This window comes from Hemibagrus wyckioides, linkage group LG25 (assembly GCF_019097595.1).
Source record: "Hemibagrus wyckioides isolate EC202008001 linkage group LG25, SWU_Hwy_1.0, whole genome shotgun sequence".
NCBI classification, from domain to species: Eukaryota; Metazoa; Chordata; class Actinopteri; order Siluriformes; family Bagridae; genus Hemibagrus; species Hemibagrus wyckioides.
Window position 1 is genome coordinate 5,860,892 of NC_080734.1, and position 15,121 is coordinate 5,876,012.

General features: G+C 44.1%; 1 protein-coding gene across 2 annotated transcripts in view; it reads right to left on the bottom strand.

Moving 5' to 3' along the window:
- fam184ab (family with sequence similarity 184 member Ab) overlaps nt 1–15,121 on the bottom strand; it is a 151,905-nt gene that overhangs the window by 43,494 nt on the left and 93,290 nt on the right. For both annotated transcript variants that reach the window (XM_058379691.1, XM_058379690.1), the window contains exon 11: nt 11,976–12,188. In XM_058379691.1, the coding sequence (XP_058235674.1) occupies nt 11,976–12,188 (213 nt within the window). The remainder of the gene's footprint in view (nt 1–11,975; nt 12,189–15,121) is intronic.

Consider the following 15,121-nt stretch of genomic DNA (forward strand, 5'->3'; position numbering starts at 1 on the left):
CTCACACACTCACTCACTCACTCACACACTCACACACTCACTCACACACACTCAGGACTGAACTGTTCTACACTCTCACACACACACACTCAACTGAATCCTGATTGATCAACAGTGATTAATGATCAGAGATGAATTACATTCAGAGCACTGGACAGTTTTCTCTTAGGGGTGAGCAAAAAAAGATTAGATTCTTACCTCTTCATTTTCTTTGAAACAATTATGTGGTTTTATTTATATTTTCGATGGTAAACCAGCCATCAGTACAAAAACCCAAAATACTGATTTTAAGGCTAATAATTCTAAGAGCTGAAATGTGAAGGTACAATTCTATGTGTACAGTGAAAACTATCCAAGCTTGCTAGCAGATGTGAAGATACATAAAACACGATGTTATATGGGGAAGAGCCAGTTCACGTAACACACACCTGACACCTATCTGTGCTGTTGTGTGAACATTGTTTGCACTGTTTGCATGACTCTCTCTCGATGGGATGTGGTATGTCACTGAAGTTAGTTCCTGTTAGTACTTGTACAGTTAGAACAGTCAGGCACTCATCATCCTCTGTCTTTTTTCTCCTCTCTTCTCTCTACATGTCAGAAAAATTACACCTTTATCTCTGATAAAGGTTCAAGAAAAAAATTGCAAATGACTAATTTCTATATATATAAAAAAAGACACTACCCTCCACTAATATTGGCAAGTGTGAAAAATTGTCATTACTGTTTAACCTTTTGCTCAATCACATGGATATCAAACAACTGCAAACACTATGCAGTTTTATTAATAATATACACTGATCAGCCATAACATTATGAGCAGTGACTGGTGAAGTGAATGCGACTGATGATCTCCTCATCATGGCACCTGTTAGTGGGTGGGATATATTAGGCAGCAAGTCAACATTTTGTCCTCAATGTTGATGTTAGAAGCAGGAAAAATGGACAAGTGTAAGGATCTGAGGTTTGATGAAGGGACAGATTGTGATGGCTAGACCACTGGATCAGAGCATCTCCAATAACTGCAGCTCTTGTGGGGTGTTCCCGGTCTGCAGTGGTCAGTATCTATCAAAAGTGGTCAAAGGAAGGAACAGTGGTGAACCGGCGACAGGGTCATGGACGGTCAAGACTCACTGATGCACGTGGGGAACGAGGGCTGGCCCGTGTGATCCGATCCAACAGACGAGCTACTGTTGCTCAAATTGCTGGAGAAGTTAATGCTGGTTCTGATAGAAAGGTGTCAGAATACACAGTGCATCACAGTTTGTTGTGTATGGAGCTGCATAGCCGCAGACCAGTCAGGGTGCCCATGCTGACCCCTGTGCACCACCGAAAACACCAACAATGGGCATGTGAGCATTAGAACTGGATGATGGAGCAATGGAAGAAGGTGGCCTGGTTTGATGAATCACGTTTTCTTTTACATCACGTGGTTGGCCCACCTCGCAACTTACAGGACTTAAAGGATCTGCTAACATCTTGGTGCCAGATACGACAGCACACCTTCAGGGATCTAGTCCATGCCTCGATGGGTCAGGGCTGTTTTGGCAGCAAAAGTGGGACCAACACAATATTAGCCATATAATGTTATGGCTGAACGGTGTATAATATAGTCTAATATATAATATCGTAACGCCTGCTTTAGAGTGCATTAACTAAAAAGAAGTTATTTCATTGCTTACATTATGCACATAAAACCAATTGAGAACAGAAACTGAGCTTTGTTCAGTATTTTATTTAGTACTCTAGTGTAGTACTTTATTTCAATTGCTTCATTTATGCTTAAATATTCATTCACCTTCACTAATCAGGATCAGGATCGAAGCCCAGATTCTCGAGCTAGGATCCCTGCCACCGTCTGCTTAGATCTGTGATATAAATTTGGTGTTTGAGCCCAAAAAGGACAAGCAGCCATGAGCTCTGTCTCTGCAGGAATACTTGTATACCTGAAAAGGTCAGAGCATGTCAGTCATCTAGACAGCTATCAGGAGACATGCCCTAGCCGATCTATCAGACACAAACCAACACACACACACACACACACAAATATAACCCCTGTATGCATTCTCCATCACAAAGACAACAGCCTCAGAAAGAGCAAAGCACCCAGGAGGTCTATGCTCCTGCTTTCAGCCTAACTGACAAGATTCCCACACCATCTCTCTCTCTCTCTCTCTCTCTCTCTCTCTCTCATATTCACACACGGCCGCATCAAGACACCTCAATGCATTCAGTACAAACACTGTAGCAACCTTCCCATAAGACAGGATCCCATTTGCACCTCAGTGAGTGCTACTAGTGTGGTAGCACATGTGATATATATGAATAGGATCTGAGGTCTAGCTTTTCCCTACTCTGGAGATGTTACACACTGGCAGTGTATAAATAGTGTACAGCCCGCAGACACCGTGTTCCAGCTCTGAATGAATTACCCTCAGTGAGAAAGTGGTGTATACAGAACTTTCACATAACAAGCATAATGACAGACAAATCAATATAAACTCATGAGGATCTCTTAGATAGATGGGGGATTTAGTTTTGTACAGGGAACTGGATAAATCAGCTGAAGCTGGTAATTATTGTGGTAAATACCACAAGCCAAAATGATCCAATCAAGGTTGGATGCGGTCATGGCGACTAGATGGAGAAAGCCATGGTAGCACTGGGTAGGACCTTTAGGAATTTGGACAGAGGACCTTACCAGGCATGGAGGAAAGTAATGGAAAGTGAAGGAAAGGACGGGATGGGACAGGATGGGACAGGATGGGACAGGAAGGGAAGGGAAGGGAAGGAAAGGAAAGGAAGGGGAGACAAGGGAAGGGAAGGGAAGGGAAGGAAAGGAAAGGAAAGGAAAGGAAAGGAAAGGAAAGGAAAGGAAAGGAAAGGAAAGGAAAGGAAAGGAAAGGAAAGGAAAGGAAAGGAAAGGAAAGGAAAGGAAAGGAAAGGAAAGGAAGGGGAGACAAGGGAAGGGAAAGGAAAGGAAAAAGGAAAGGAAAGGAAAGGAAAGGAAAGGGAGACAAGGGAAAGGAAAGGAAAGGAAAGGAAAGGAAAGGAAAGGAAAGGAAAGGAAGGGGAGACAAGGGAAGGGAAGGGAAAGGAAAGGAAGAGGAGACAAGGGTAGGGAAAGGAAAGGAAAGGAAAGGAAAGGGAGACAAGGGAGAGGGAGACAAGGGAAAGGAAAGGAAAGGAAAGGAAAGGAAAGGAAAGGAAAGGAAAGGGAGACAAGGGAGAGGGAGACAAGGGAAAGGAAAGGAAAGGAAAACCAGGGAAGGTACTGGAAAAGAGAGGACAACAGGACAGGACAGGGAAAGGGCAGGGCAGGCCAGGAAAGGGATGGGATGGGAAGGCAAGGCAAGGCAAGGGAAAGGAAAGGATGACAGGGCAGCGCAGGGCAGGGCAGGGCAGCGCAGGAAAGGAAAAAGGAAACGAAAGGAAAACCAGGGAAGGTACTGGAAAAGAGAGGATGACAGAACAGGACAGGACAGGGCAGGGCAGGGCAGGGCAGGGCAGGGTACAAAAGGAAAGGAAAGGAAACAAAAAGGGAAAAAAACTATTGATTTTCAGAAAATGTTTTTTTATTTGTTATGTAAATGTAAACAAAATGTGCTTCACGGAAAAGAAACGAAAAACCCACCACTGACATTTGCAAAACTCAATTATTTAAATTAATTGTTATGGAAATGAATCTTAAGGAAATGTAATGTAAGGCCTGATTTGCCTTTTGCAAATCAAAGGCTATTATTTGGAAGGAATATACTCTTTATAGTGAAGCATGTCAAGAAAAGATACTGGCCAGACAGAACCAATATGTTTTGTTTGGTGATGTGAGGAGAAAACCCTGCAGCTCACTGCCAAACATCAGCCAACAAATTGCTGACATTTTGTTGAGCGCGCAAAGACGATTTAATACCTCAGACGCTTTCTGAGAAAAGAATAATGAGTATGTTGTCCACTCTGCGGTGATTCATAAGCGATTTGTTTGTTTGTGTATTAATGCAATTAACTGCTTAACTTGCTTGCTATACATTATTGCATTATTTCAGCTGCCACTATTTAAGCTTAGTTGGCTTTCCAGCTGACTGACTTAAAAACATTCGAGAAGTGGGAACACTGTGTGGGAAAAAGTAATCTATCTGTTTGTCTGGAAGTTCCAGACATATCGCTGATGTGAGCATCAACTGTGCTTACCTATTAGCTGGCCATGATTTCCACAATTTTATTACAGATATTCGCCAGATCAACGAGGTTCAAGAGGCCAATGAGGGAGTTAGCCCTGTTAATATACATCAATTAAAATAGACATGAAATGTTTCAATGTGCTCTGATGCCAAAGCCGTCTGGATTTGCGTGGGTTTGCTGTTAATGGAGAAAACTGGGAACAATCCAAGTCGATCAGCGTCACAAAAAACCACAGGTAATTTCTTTCTTTAAGACTACACAGAAATTACAGACTGAAATGCAGAAATGAAATATTTAAAACAAATGAATGGTGTACAGAGCAGATTACGGGGCAATCTTGAGGGGTAGATCAGGTCGGGTTATAGTGGTGGCTCCACAGTTAATGCGCTGGGCTACTAAACAAAAGGTCAGCAGTTCAAGCCCTAGCAACACTCTTGGATCCTTGAGCAAAGTCCTTAACCCTCTTTACTGCAGAGGTGCCATATCCTGGCTGACCCTGCACTCGTACCCTATTATCCTAACAAGCTGGGATATGTGGGGAAAAAGAAATCACTGTCTTTTTCTTCTAGTCTGTGTGAAACTCCTCATGGGGGATGTGCTAGCTTAGTGGTTAAGGTGTTGGACTACTGATTTGAAGGTTATGAGTTTGAATCCCAGGTCCACCAAGCTGCCACTGCTGGGCCCCTGAGCAAGGCCCTTAACCCTCAATTTCTCAGTTGTATAAAATGAGATAATTGTAAGTTGCTGTATATAAGGGCATCTGCCAAATGCCAGAAATGTAAATGTCCATAGAAGCCCACTGAGCTAGGTGTCAATGATGGCTTCACTCACAGCTTAAGTATCTTGATGTTTATTAGACTACTGATCAGAAGTTTGTGAGTTCATATGCAAGGTCCACCAAACTGCCACTGCTGGGCCCTTGAACGAGGCCCTTAACCCTCAATTGCATAAAAAAAATGAGATCAAATTTAAGCCTCTCTGGATAAGGCTGTCTGCCAAATGCTGTAAATGGAGAGAATCTGCTTACATTCTGTTCATTTGTGTTTTATACCCTCTCTATTAAAGTGTACACTGAGAAAACAGGACTCATAGCAGGGTTGTGTTTATGTCTGTTGTCCTTATTTGTTCACTTTCGTGTCCACACAGGATCATCAGGGCCATATGTTCTCTATGGCCAATGTGGGTAGAGAAAATAACAACTCTCTCTGGTGCAGCTGGTGGGAAGTATGCATGGTCTTTCCGGATAAATCAGAGAAACGTAGAGGTAGTTTTTCCAGCATCAGCAAAAAACAGAATGCTGCAGGGATGTTAAGTGAGTTTTTTTTTTTTCCCCTTAGTTGTTGGAGTTTGCCTTCCTAGTTTGCCTGGGAAGACACTGGTTTACAGGAAATGAGGCAACCCTCCTCCTAAGTATTTGAAGATTTCCTTTATGGGACATAAAGTAATCCGCCAGGACTCCATCTGGGCATGACGAGGAAAAAAAGTGCTGCTTTTTATTTCCTTTACAAAAAAAGGAAAGGAAACCTACTTTCTTCTCCACCGAAAAAAGCCGCTCTTGTTACTTATTAAAAAGCAGTGAATAAATCAACAGCACATTGTCCTATCTAACCAGAGTGTCTGCTTAACCATGCTGGTGCAAGGATTCAGAGCGCTAAGGTGTAAAACCCAGGCCTGCTGATGGATCTCTCTCTGGTACGACAGAGACACTCATACTGAATAATGAAACAGCTGGAAAAGGACCCTTATTTTAACAGCCCTGTAGCTGGGAAGAACTTTCCAGAGACTGCAGTGGGGTCGATGCACTCCATTTGGAGCGCTGAAACTCTACAAAGCGATACTGAATGCCACCAGTGCCGCTTCTTTTCCCCTTTCCACCTTGTTAAACATTAATAACTGATGTTTAAAGTGTTGATGGATAATAAATAGCTGTTTAATCTGTAGTTCAGGTTTATATGGAAGCTATGGCTGTTGGCTGCTTGTTCTGCAGACTGTTGAAAAAAGTAGAAGCCATAAGATAAGCTGTAAAACCAAGACCATGAGATTATTAAATTTCCCAACTGTATTGAAACCGTGCCAGCTCGACGTCCGATTTCAACCTAACCGCCGACGCCTCTTGCCAATATAAACCATGAATTGTTATCCTCGCTGTCAGCAGTGCAGGGTGAGGCATTGATTATACAAAGGTGATTAGACGGAGAGATGTATAATGCATTTAATCTCATTTAATGGAAAAGTCTGAGGAAATGTGCCATCCAAATAAAATCCATTTGCTACCACGAGTTCATTTTATAACCCACAGCGATCCAATTCAGACAAATCAACCTCTAGGTTATCAGTCACTAGGAATTTGGACTTGCGTGAACTTCTTATGGTACTTTCCTTAATTGACTGTATAACCAAGAATCTTTTGCATGAGCTCTTTTTTTTTTTTTATTGATCGCAGCTTTTTCATACTTCATAGTTCATTATATTGTACTTTTTTCTTCTTACAAAGCAAAGCAAATGCCAGTCTTAGTCACAGCCTGATCCTAAAAGGTTTAAACAAATGGAATATTGTTTCACGAATTGCTTTTAACTATAGGTGTCCCTCAAGGTTCTGTCTTATCACCACTTTTGTTTTTATTCTATACAGAGGAAACTAATCTGAGCAGCAGTTCTGAGTTGTTTCAATATGCAAATAGCATGCTGGACCAGACAGGCACTATTCAGAGCTAGTTCCAGTCCAGTGCACAGGAAATTAATGCTATCAAAAAAATAGAAAAGAAAGGATTTGATGCCAGACTGACAGTTTGATAGGGTCAAGCTGTGCATGTTGTAGAGATTCTAGATCATTGTACATGTCATTTTAGCATCATTTGTGAATACAAACATCAACCTATTAAAGATGAGTCAATAATGAAGAGTAAAAAGAGTCAGAATATTACAGTTGGCAGGCAAGGTCATTGGGAAGAAAGAGAAGATTTTTAGTGGCCACCCCGTCTCATCCACTTAACAGTTTAAAATGCTTCCCTCAGGTGGACAATTCAGAAAACGATCCAATAAAAACTCCTATAAAAAAAAGTATTTTATCGTTTGTGCTATAAAAATTTCTAAATGAAAACATGTAAAACACCATCTTGTATTCAGTTCCCCATGCCTATGGTGAATGTTAACCTTTTTTGTAGGTGTTTTATGATTCTTTAGGTATTTCTTTACGCCTGATGTTTTCATGGTGGAGCCAATTGGGTCTGTCTAACCCTAGCTATTCCAGAGATATTGCATCTAGTTATGCAGCCATCTAGCTAGTTCTGAAATGTATAGTAGTCGTAGGTAACAGTGGTTCTGGTAAATCGGTCCCTGCCTCTTTGAGAAATTTGAAGTAATGAGAAAATGCGTACGCCTCAGAACCAAAGACATCAAGCATTCAGTTGTTGCTAAACTAAACACTCAGTTATCACTAAAGCTCTCTGATGCCCAGGGAAAGTTTGGACTGCACTGAACAAGACAGAAGGACCAACAGAACCTTCTCCCTGCAGTGATGCACTGGTAGAGCAGAACAAGAGATCAACATGGGAGGCTGGGGACTGGAGTTTTCTGTCGAAAGCTGGCTTGGTGTCTTGTTGCCTATGATGTCTTATAAGTCAGCTGTCTTATAAATCGGGCAATGCTTCAATATCTATGAAGGTAGGCGGCTTTGTTTTAACTGGCTGCACACCAGGAGTCAGAAATTGAACATTTTAGCCATTAGATATATGCAGGTTTTGTAAGATAGTTAGCTAACAATATACGTCATCCTCAGTCAGAGGTAACTAAGCGTAACATTGTACAGGCATGTAAATGAGCAAAAGTTAGCTACATCTCAATCCAACCTGGTGGTGTAACTTGTTTGCTGAACTGATGGATATCTACGTAGTATTTCTCCTTCCCTCCCTCAGATACCACGGCTTCTGCTCAGATCTCAGCATCTGGTTCAGCTCATCAGCTGAAACTCAATCCCAGCAAAACTGAACTGCTGGTTATCCCAGGTTATTCATCCCCAGGCTAGGATCTTGCGATATACCTGCACAACTGTCTAATCTCCCCTTTGGCAACTGCTTGCAACCTTGGGGGGTAAGCATGGACAATCAACTGTCCTTTTCTTCCCATGTTGCTAATGTGACACGCTCATGTCGGTTTATTCTATATGACATAAGAAGGATTCTCACATTTTCATCCACACAGGCTTGCTTGTTCAGTCTCTGGTCATTTCAAGACTGGACTACTGCAACTCTTTACTGGCAGGTCTACCTCTGAATGCAATTTGTCCTCAGCAAATGATCCAAAATGCAGCTGCGCCACTTGTTTTCAACCTGCCTAAGTTCTCACACACCACCCCACTGCTGTGCACCTCCACTGGCTTCCACTAGCTGCATCAGATTTAAAACACTGATGCTTGCCTACAAAGCCAAGAATGGATCAACTCCCTCTTACCTCAAAGCTCTTATAACACCTCACACTGCACCATGCTCACTCCAATCTACTAGCACTGCTTGACTGTTCCCACCATCTCTCAGGGTAAGAGTTAGGTATACAAATAGAATGTATACATCTTTCCCTAGAAGTCACTGGCTGTCTTCAAACGACACATGAAGACCTACCTTTTCCTGAAACACTTAATCTAGCTCTTATTTTCGCTGTTTGTTTTATGTATTGTTGTATGTATTAAAAAAATCCTTCCAACACAGTTGGAGTCTGTGACCTCTTGAACCAGTGTTGATGTATTCATTGATAGAGACTTCAAAGCACTTTTGTACTTCGCTCTGGATAAGGGCGTCGGCCAAATGCCAGAAATGTAAATGTAGTACTCCAAAAACAGAGGTAGTTTTAAAAATAACTGCACTATATTTATGGCCAAGTCTGGCCTTTCAGGGTAGGATGATATCCATTCCAGTTTGAAAGATGCTGCTCTCATTTGTTGTACTATAGCAAATTCCTGAAAAGTGATCTTGATTGCAACCTTTTCCATTTAAAATATGTCTTAGTCATAATGTATGCTTTTCCGAATTAACTGTACAATCACGTCAGGACTTTATTAAAAACGTCTATTGTTAAAATCACTATGCACATAAAATCAAACAAAAATTAAACATTGCTTCTAGTCTAATCAAGAGAGACAGGTGGGAAAGATGGGCAGGGAACAGTGTGACAGATGGGTGTGGCAGATTGGGAGAGACAGACGAAACAGAGTAAGAGATGGTTGGGACAGAGTGGTACAGATGGGAAGTGGCAAAGTGGGACATATAGGAAGGGGCAGAGTGGGACATAAAGGAAGGGGCAGAGTGGGACAGATGGGAAGCAGCAGAGTGGGACAGATGGGTGGGGCAGAGTGGGACAGATAGGAAGGGGCAGAGTAAGACAGATAGGAAGGAACAGAGTGGGACAGATGGGAAGCAGCAGAGTGGGACAGATGGGTGGGGCAGAGTGGGACAGATAGGAAGGGGCAGAGTAAGACAGATAGGAAGCAGCAGAGTGGGACAGATGAGAAGCAGCAGAGTGGGACAGATAGGTGGGGCAGAGTGGGACAGATGGGTGGGGCAGAGTGGTACAGATGGGAAGGGGCAGAGTAAGACAGATAGGAAGGAGCAGAGTGGGACAGATGAGTGGGGAAGAGTAGGACAGATGGGAAAGAGCAGAGTGGTACAGATAGAAAGGGGCAGAGTGGGACAGATGGGTGGGGCAGAGTGGGACAGTTAGGTAAGAGCAGAGTGGTACAGATAGAAAGGGGCAGAGTGGGACAGATGGGTGGGGCAGAGTGGGACAGATAGGAAGGGGCAGAGTGGGACAGATGGGTGGGGCAGAGTGGGACAGATAGGAAGGGGCAGAGTGGGACAGATGGGTGGGGCAGAGTGGGACAGATAGGAAGGGGCAGAGTGGGACAGATAGAAAGGGGCAGAGTGGGACAGATGGGTGGGGCAGAGTGGGACAGATAGGAAGGGGCAGAGTGGGACAGATAGGAAGGGGAAGAGTGGGACAGATGGACGGGGCAGAGTGGGACAGATGGACGGGGCAGAGTGGGACAGATAGGAAGGGGCAGAGTGAGACAGATAGGAAGGAGCAGACTGGGACCTATAGGAAGAGACAGAGTGGGACAGACAGGAAAGGGGCAGAGTGGGACAGATAGGAAAGGGGCAGAGTGGGACAGATAGGAAGGGGAAGAGTGGGACAGATGGACGGGGCAGAGTGGGACAGATGGATGGGGCAGAGTGGGACAGATGGATGGGGCAGAGTGGGACAGATAGGAAGGGGCAGAGTGAGACAGATAGGAAGGAGCAGACTGGGACCTATAGGAAGAGACAGAGTGGGACAGACAGGAAAGGGGCAGAGTGGGACAGATAGGAAAGGGGCAGAGTGGGACAGATAGGAAGGGGCAGAGTGGGACAGATGGGTGGGGCAGAGTGGTACAGATAGGAAGGGGCAGAGTGGGACAGATGGACAGGGCAGAGTGGGACAGATGGACGGGGCAGAGTGGGACAGATAGGAAGGGGCAGAGTGAGACAGATAGGAAAGGGGCAGAGTGGGGCAGATGGATGGAGCAGAACGGGACAGATGGGAAGGGGCAGAGTAAGACAGATAGGGAGGAGCAGAGTGGAACAGATGGGTGGGGCAGAATGAGACAGATAGGAAGGAGCAGACTGGGACAGATAGGAAAAGACAGAGTGGGACAAATAGGAAAGGGGCAGAGTGGGTCAGATAGGAAGGGGCAGAGTGGGACAGATGGGTGGGGCAGAGTGGGACAGATAGGAAGGGGCAGAGTGGGACAGATGGGTGGGGCAGAGTGGGACAGATAGGAAGGGGCAGAGTGGGACAGATAGAAAGGGGCAGAGTGGGACAGATGGGTGGGGCAGAGTGGGACAGATAGGAAGGGGCAGAGTGGGACAGATAGGAAGGGGAAGAGTGGGACAGATGGACGGGGCAGAGTGGGACAGATGGACGGGGCAGAGTGGGACAGATAGGAAGGGGCAGAGTGAGACAGATAGGAAGGAGCAGACTGGGACCTATAGGAAGAGACAGAGTGGGACAGATAGGAAAGGGGCAGAGTGGGACAGATAGGAAGGGGAAGAGTGGGACAGATGGACGGGGCAGAGTGGGACAGATGGATGGGGCAGAGTGGGACAGATGGATGGGGCAGAGTGGGACAGATAGGAAGGGGCAGAGTGAGACAGATAGGAAGGAGCAGACTGGGACCTATAGGAAGAGACAGAGTGGGACAGACAGGAAAGGGGCAGAGTGGGACAGATAGGAAAGGGGCAGAGTGGGACAGATAGGAAGGGGCAGAGTGGGACAGATGGGTGGGGCAGAGTGGTACAGATAGGAAGGGGCAGAGTGGGACAGATGGACAGGGCAGAGTGGGACAGATGGACGGGGCAGAGTGGGACAGATAGGAAGGGGCAGAGTGAGACAGATAGGAAAGGGGCAGAGTGGGGCAGATGGATGGAGCAGAACGGGACAGATGGGAAGGGGCAGAGTAAGACAGATAGGGAGGAGCAGAGTGGAACAGATGGGTGGGGCAGAATGAGACAGATAGGAAGGAGCAGACTGGGACAGATAGGAAAAGACAGAGTGGGACAAATAGGAAAGGGGCAGAGTGGGTCAGATAGGAAGGGGCAGAGTGGGACAGATGGACGGGGCAGAGTGGGACAGATGGGAAGGGGCAGAGTGGGACAGATGGGAAGGGGCAGAGTGGCAGAGAGCTGGTTAAGAGCTCAGCTCCACCGAGATAGAGGAACAGGTAGAGAGACAGGTCGATTATCAATATGATGATTATAAATGAGAGAGACCTTGAGGTCGTGCTGGCGGGCCTCCTGCAGGTCGTGGATGGCGCAGCAGTGGGCCTCGCGCAGACGCTCCTCCCTTCGCTGGTGCTCCAACTCTAATTCCTGCAGCTGCTGGCCCAGGTGCTCTCGCTCCTGATTAAACTGAGCCTGCAGCTGCTGCAGAGAATGTTGTGACTGTGACAGCTGCATCTCCAGACTCTGCTTCAACAGAGAAATCTGCACCAACAGAGAGAGAGAGTGAGTGTGAGAGAGAGAGAGAGAGAGAGAGTGAGACCGGGATAGAGAGAGCAAACCATTATCAGTATGACATAACATAGCAGAGACCTGCAATCTGTCAAAACTGTCCAAGGGATAAAAAGAAAGCAATGAGTAGAAGCAATAAAAAAGCACTTGTATGGGTACATATTTTGTTTTATTCCTCTGGAGCATCTGTTAGCCTCCAACCAGAGATAATCAGTGATTGTGAGGAGGTTATTTGTCCTTGTTCTTTTTTTTTCTTTTTTTTTTTTTAGAATCTTATCCACAATCTTCTCTCGCTGCCGTAATACTCGGCTTGCTCCGCTTGTTTAGAAACAGCTCTCTGGACACGGTCCAACAAACATAAAAGGGTCTGTGGCTGAGTACAATGATTCAGAGTACGTTAGAAATAAGAGGGGTGTTAATAAAATGACAAATGGTGAGAAATAAGGCGAAAAAACACTTTGTCATTAGGTTGTGGAGCGAGAGTTTGGAGAATAGAAGCATTCTGTCAATCACAGATGCTCTTCTTATACAGAAAAGCACTTGAAAAACATCAAACTTCAAAAGGGATAAGGGATCAGTTCAATGCTAAGAGATCAGATTGCTATAAATGGACAGTCTGTGTCTCCATGTTCTTCTGCAACATGCTGTGTGTGTGTGTGTGTGTGTAAGCTCCCATGTGGTTGCCAGTCTTGCCTCAGAGATGAGGTGAGAATGAAGGATCGACAGCAGACAGTTTCTCTTTACACCAGTCGATATCACTGGTGGCGGCAGGCAGAAGGCAGCGGATGTGCAATTACTGAGCCTCACTGGGCCGCCTGCTAGTATCATTAGCACTGCTGAGAGTGAGCAGCCTGCTAGCCTGACATGCAAACTGACAAGTCATCAAACTGGCCCACATCATTCCCTTCAAATGAAGTGCAATATAAAAAATATATATGGGTCAACCCAAGTCACCTACCAATACCACTAGCTGATTAGCCCACTGCTCAGTGTCTGCTAATGGTGATGCTTGTTCGGACATTCCATACTCTTACGCTTGTAACTAAATGAACTCTGTTAACATTTAGATATCATGTTTTGTTTAGGGGCACTAAGCTAAGACTCCTATTTATTCAAGTAGATGGCATGAGGAAGTCAGCTGGGATTTGGGAGAGGAAGCAATGGTTTCCTCAGACTCGTTGGAAGCTCACAGCCCTAAGATGGAGAAATAGTTTTTCTGTGACCTTTTATGTTTAATAGACTCTTACGATCATGAATCCCTTTAGGAATACCATTCTCTTTTTTCACCTGGAACTTCATCACATAATCATCGGCGATCCTCATCTCCATCATCGTTCGGCTAAGTTTGTTCCATCTACAACGTATTTGCATTCCTCTACCTGGACTAAAGACATTTATTCCTTCATCTATGGTTGTTAATTGTTATTCTTATCATTTCTATTGTTGTTTATGGTGTGCTCTGGAAATATTTATTCATCTATGCGAGGTAAACGGCATCCATATAAAGAATATACATTCTTTTTGAGTCTAAATGGTTTATGATCATTATTTTTTTTTATCATATTTATGCCAAAGTAGTCACCGTATTAAGGAACGTTCTTGGATCCACCTTCAGATGTATAACTCGAGCCTAAATTGGGTAGCGGTTATAAGCTTTCAGCTCTTCAGTGTATAAGTAGGTCTTGAACACTGGTGTAATCACTTGTTCATTACACACTCATTCTCTGCCACTTCTCATCTCATTCACAGCCAGCGCTTCGTTAGCAGCCAGTTATAGAGCTATATAGCCTATGATTGTTTTACTAACTGAGTTTAACTTTCTCCAAAAACCCCCCCCACAAAAACATATACACTATCAGTCAAAAGTTTGGACACATCTTCTAATTCCATGGTCTTTCATGATGTTTATTTCTTTCTACATTGTAAAGCAATGCTGGAGGCGGCCGAAATACACAATAATGTCCTTTGAACAGTTGATATTGAGATATGTCTGTTACTGATGCTCTGTAAAGCCTTCATAACGGCTCTAATCTGAGGTGCTGTTAATTGGTGATTTCTGAGGCTGGTAACTCTAAATGAACTTGGAGTTCATTGAAATGAAGCAGAGGTAAGTTGTGGTCTTGCTTTACAGGGATGGTCTCCATGTGAGCCAGTTTCATCATGGTGCTTGATGGGTTTTGCAAATGCACTTGACAATACTGTTCTTGCAACAGAACTATTCCAGAACACCTGACCTTCGTGTCTTAAAATAACAACTGACTGTTTTTTGTTGTTGTTACATTTGGATTACTTAAGTCCATGTGTGTTATTTCAGAGTTTTGAAATCTCCAGTATTGTTCTAGAATGGAGAAAATAAATCCCTAAACAAAAAACATTGAATTAAAAGGTGTGTCCAAACTTTTGACTGGTGGTGTAGATACATGACTGCTGACATTAATATGAGAAATAAGCACAAATGTCAGGGCATGCATCCAGAATCCAAAAAAAATGCCTCAGGCTCCTAAGGGGTTAAATCTGAAAATCTTTTATTCCATTTTTGAGCACAGAATGAAGTTTAATTAGAAATAAACACCGAATTTGTATGAATGGAGGATTCCAGGAACAATAACAACCTGTGCCAAGGACTTTACTGGAGCCATTCATACCGCATTTGTCAAGTTACTGTGTTGTATTTAATTTGTGTATTTACTTGCCGCTCTCTATCTCTGTATCGCTTATCACTGTTGCTGGAATTGTAGAACTGCTGTTTGCTGTTGTAAATCTTGTAGAAAGCTACAATTTTGCTGTTAAACTATGATCTTTGTACATGGCTGAGTGTTTCAAACAGCTCAATTCCATTTCATCATCCACACACGGCCTTACTGTTGATTAGACGCCCTTCTGCAGTGTGGCCTGAAACTGAAGCC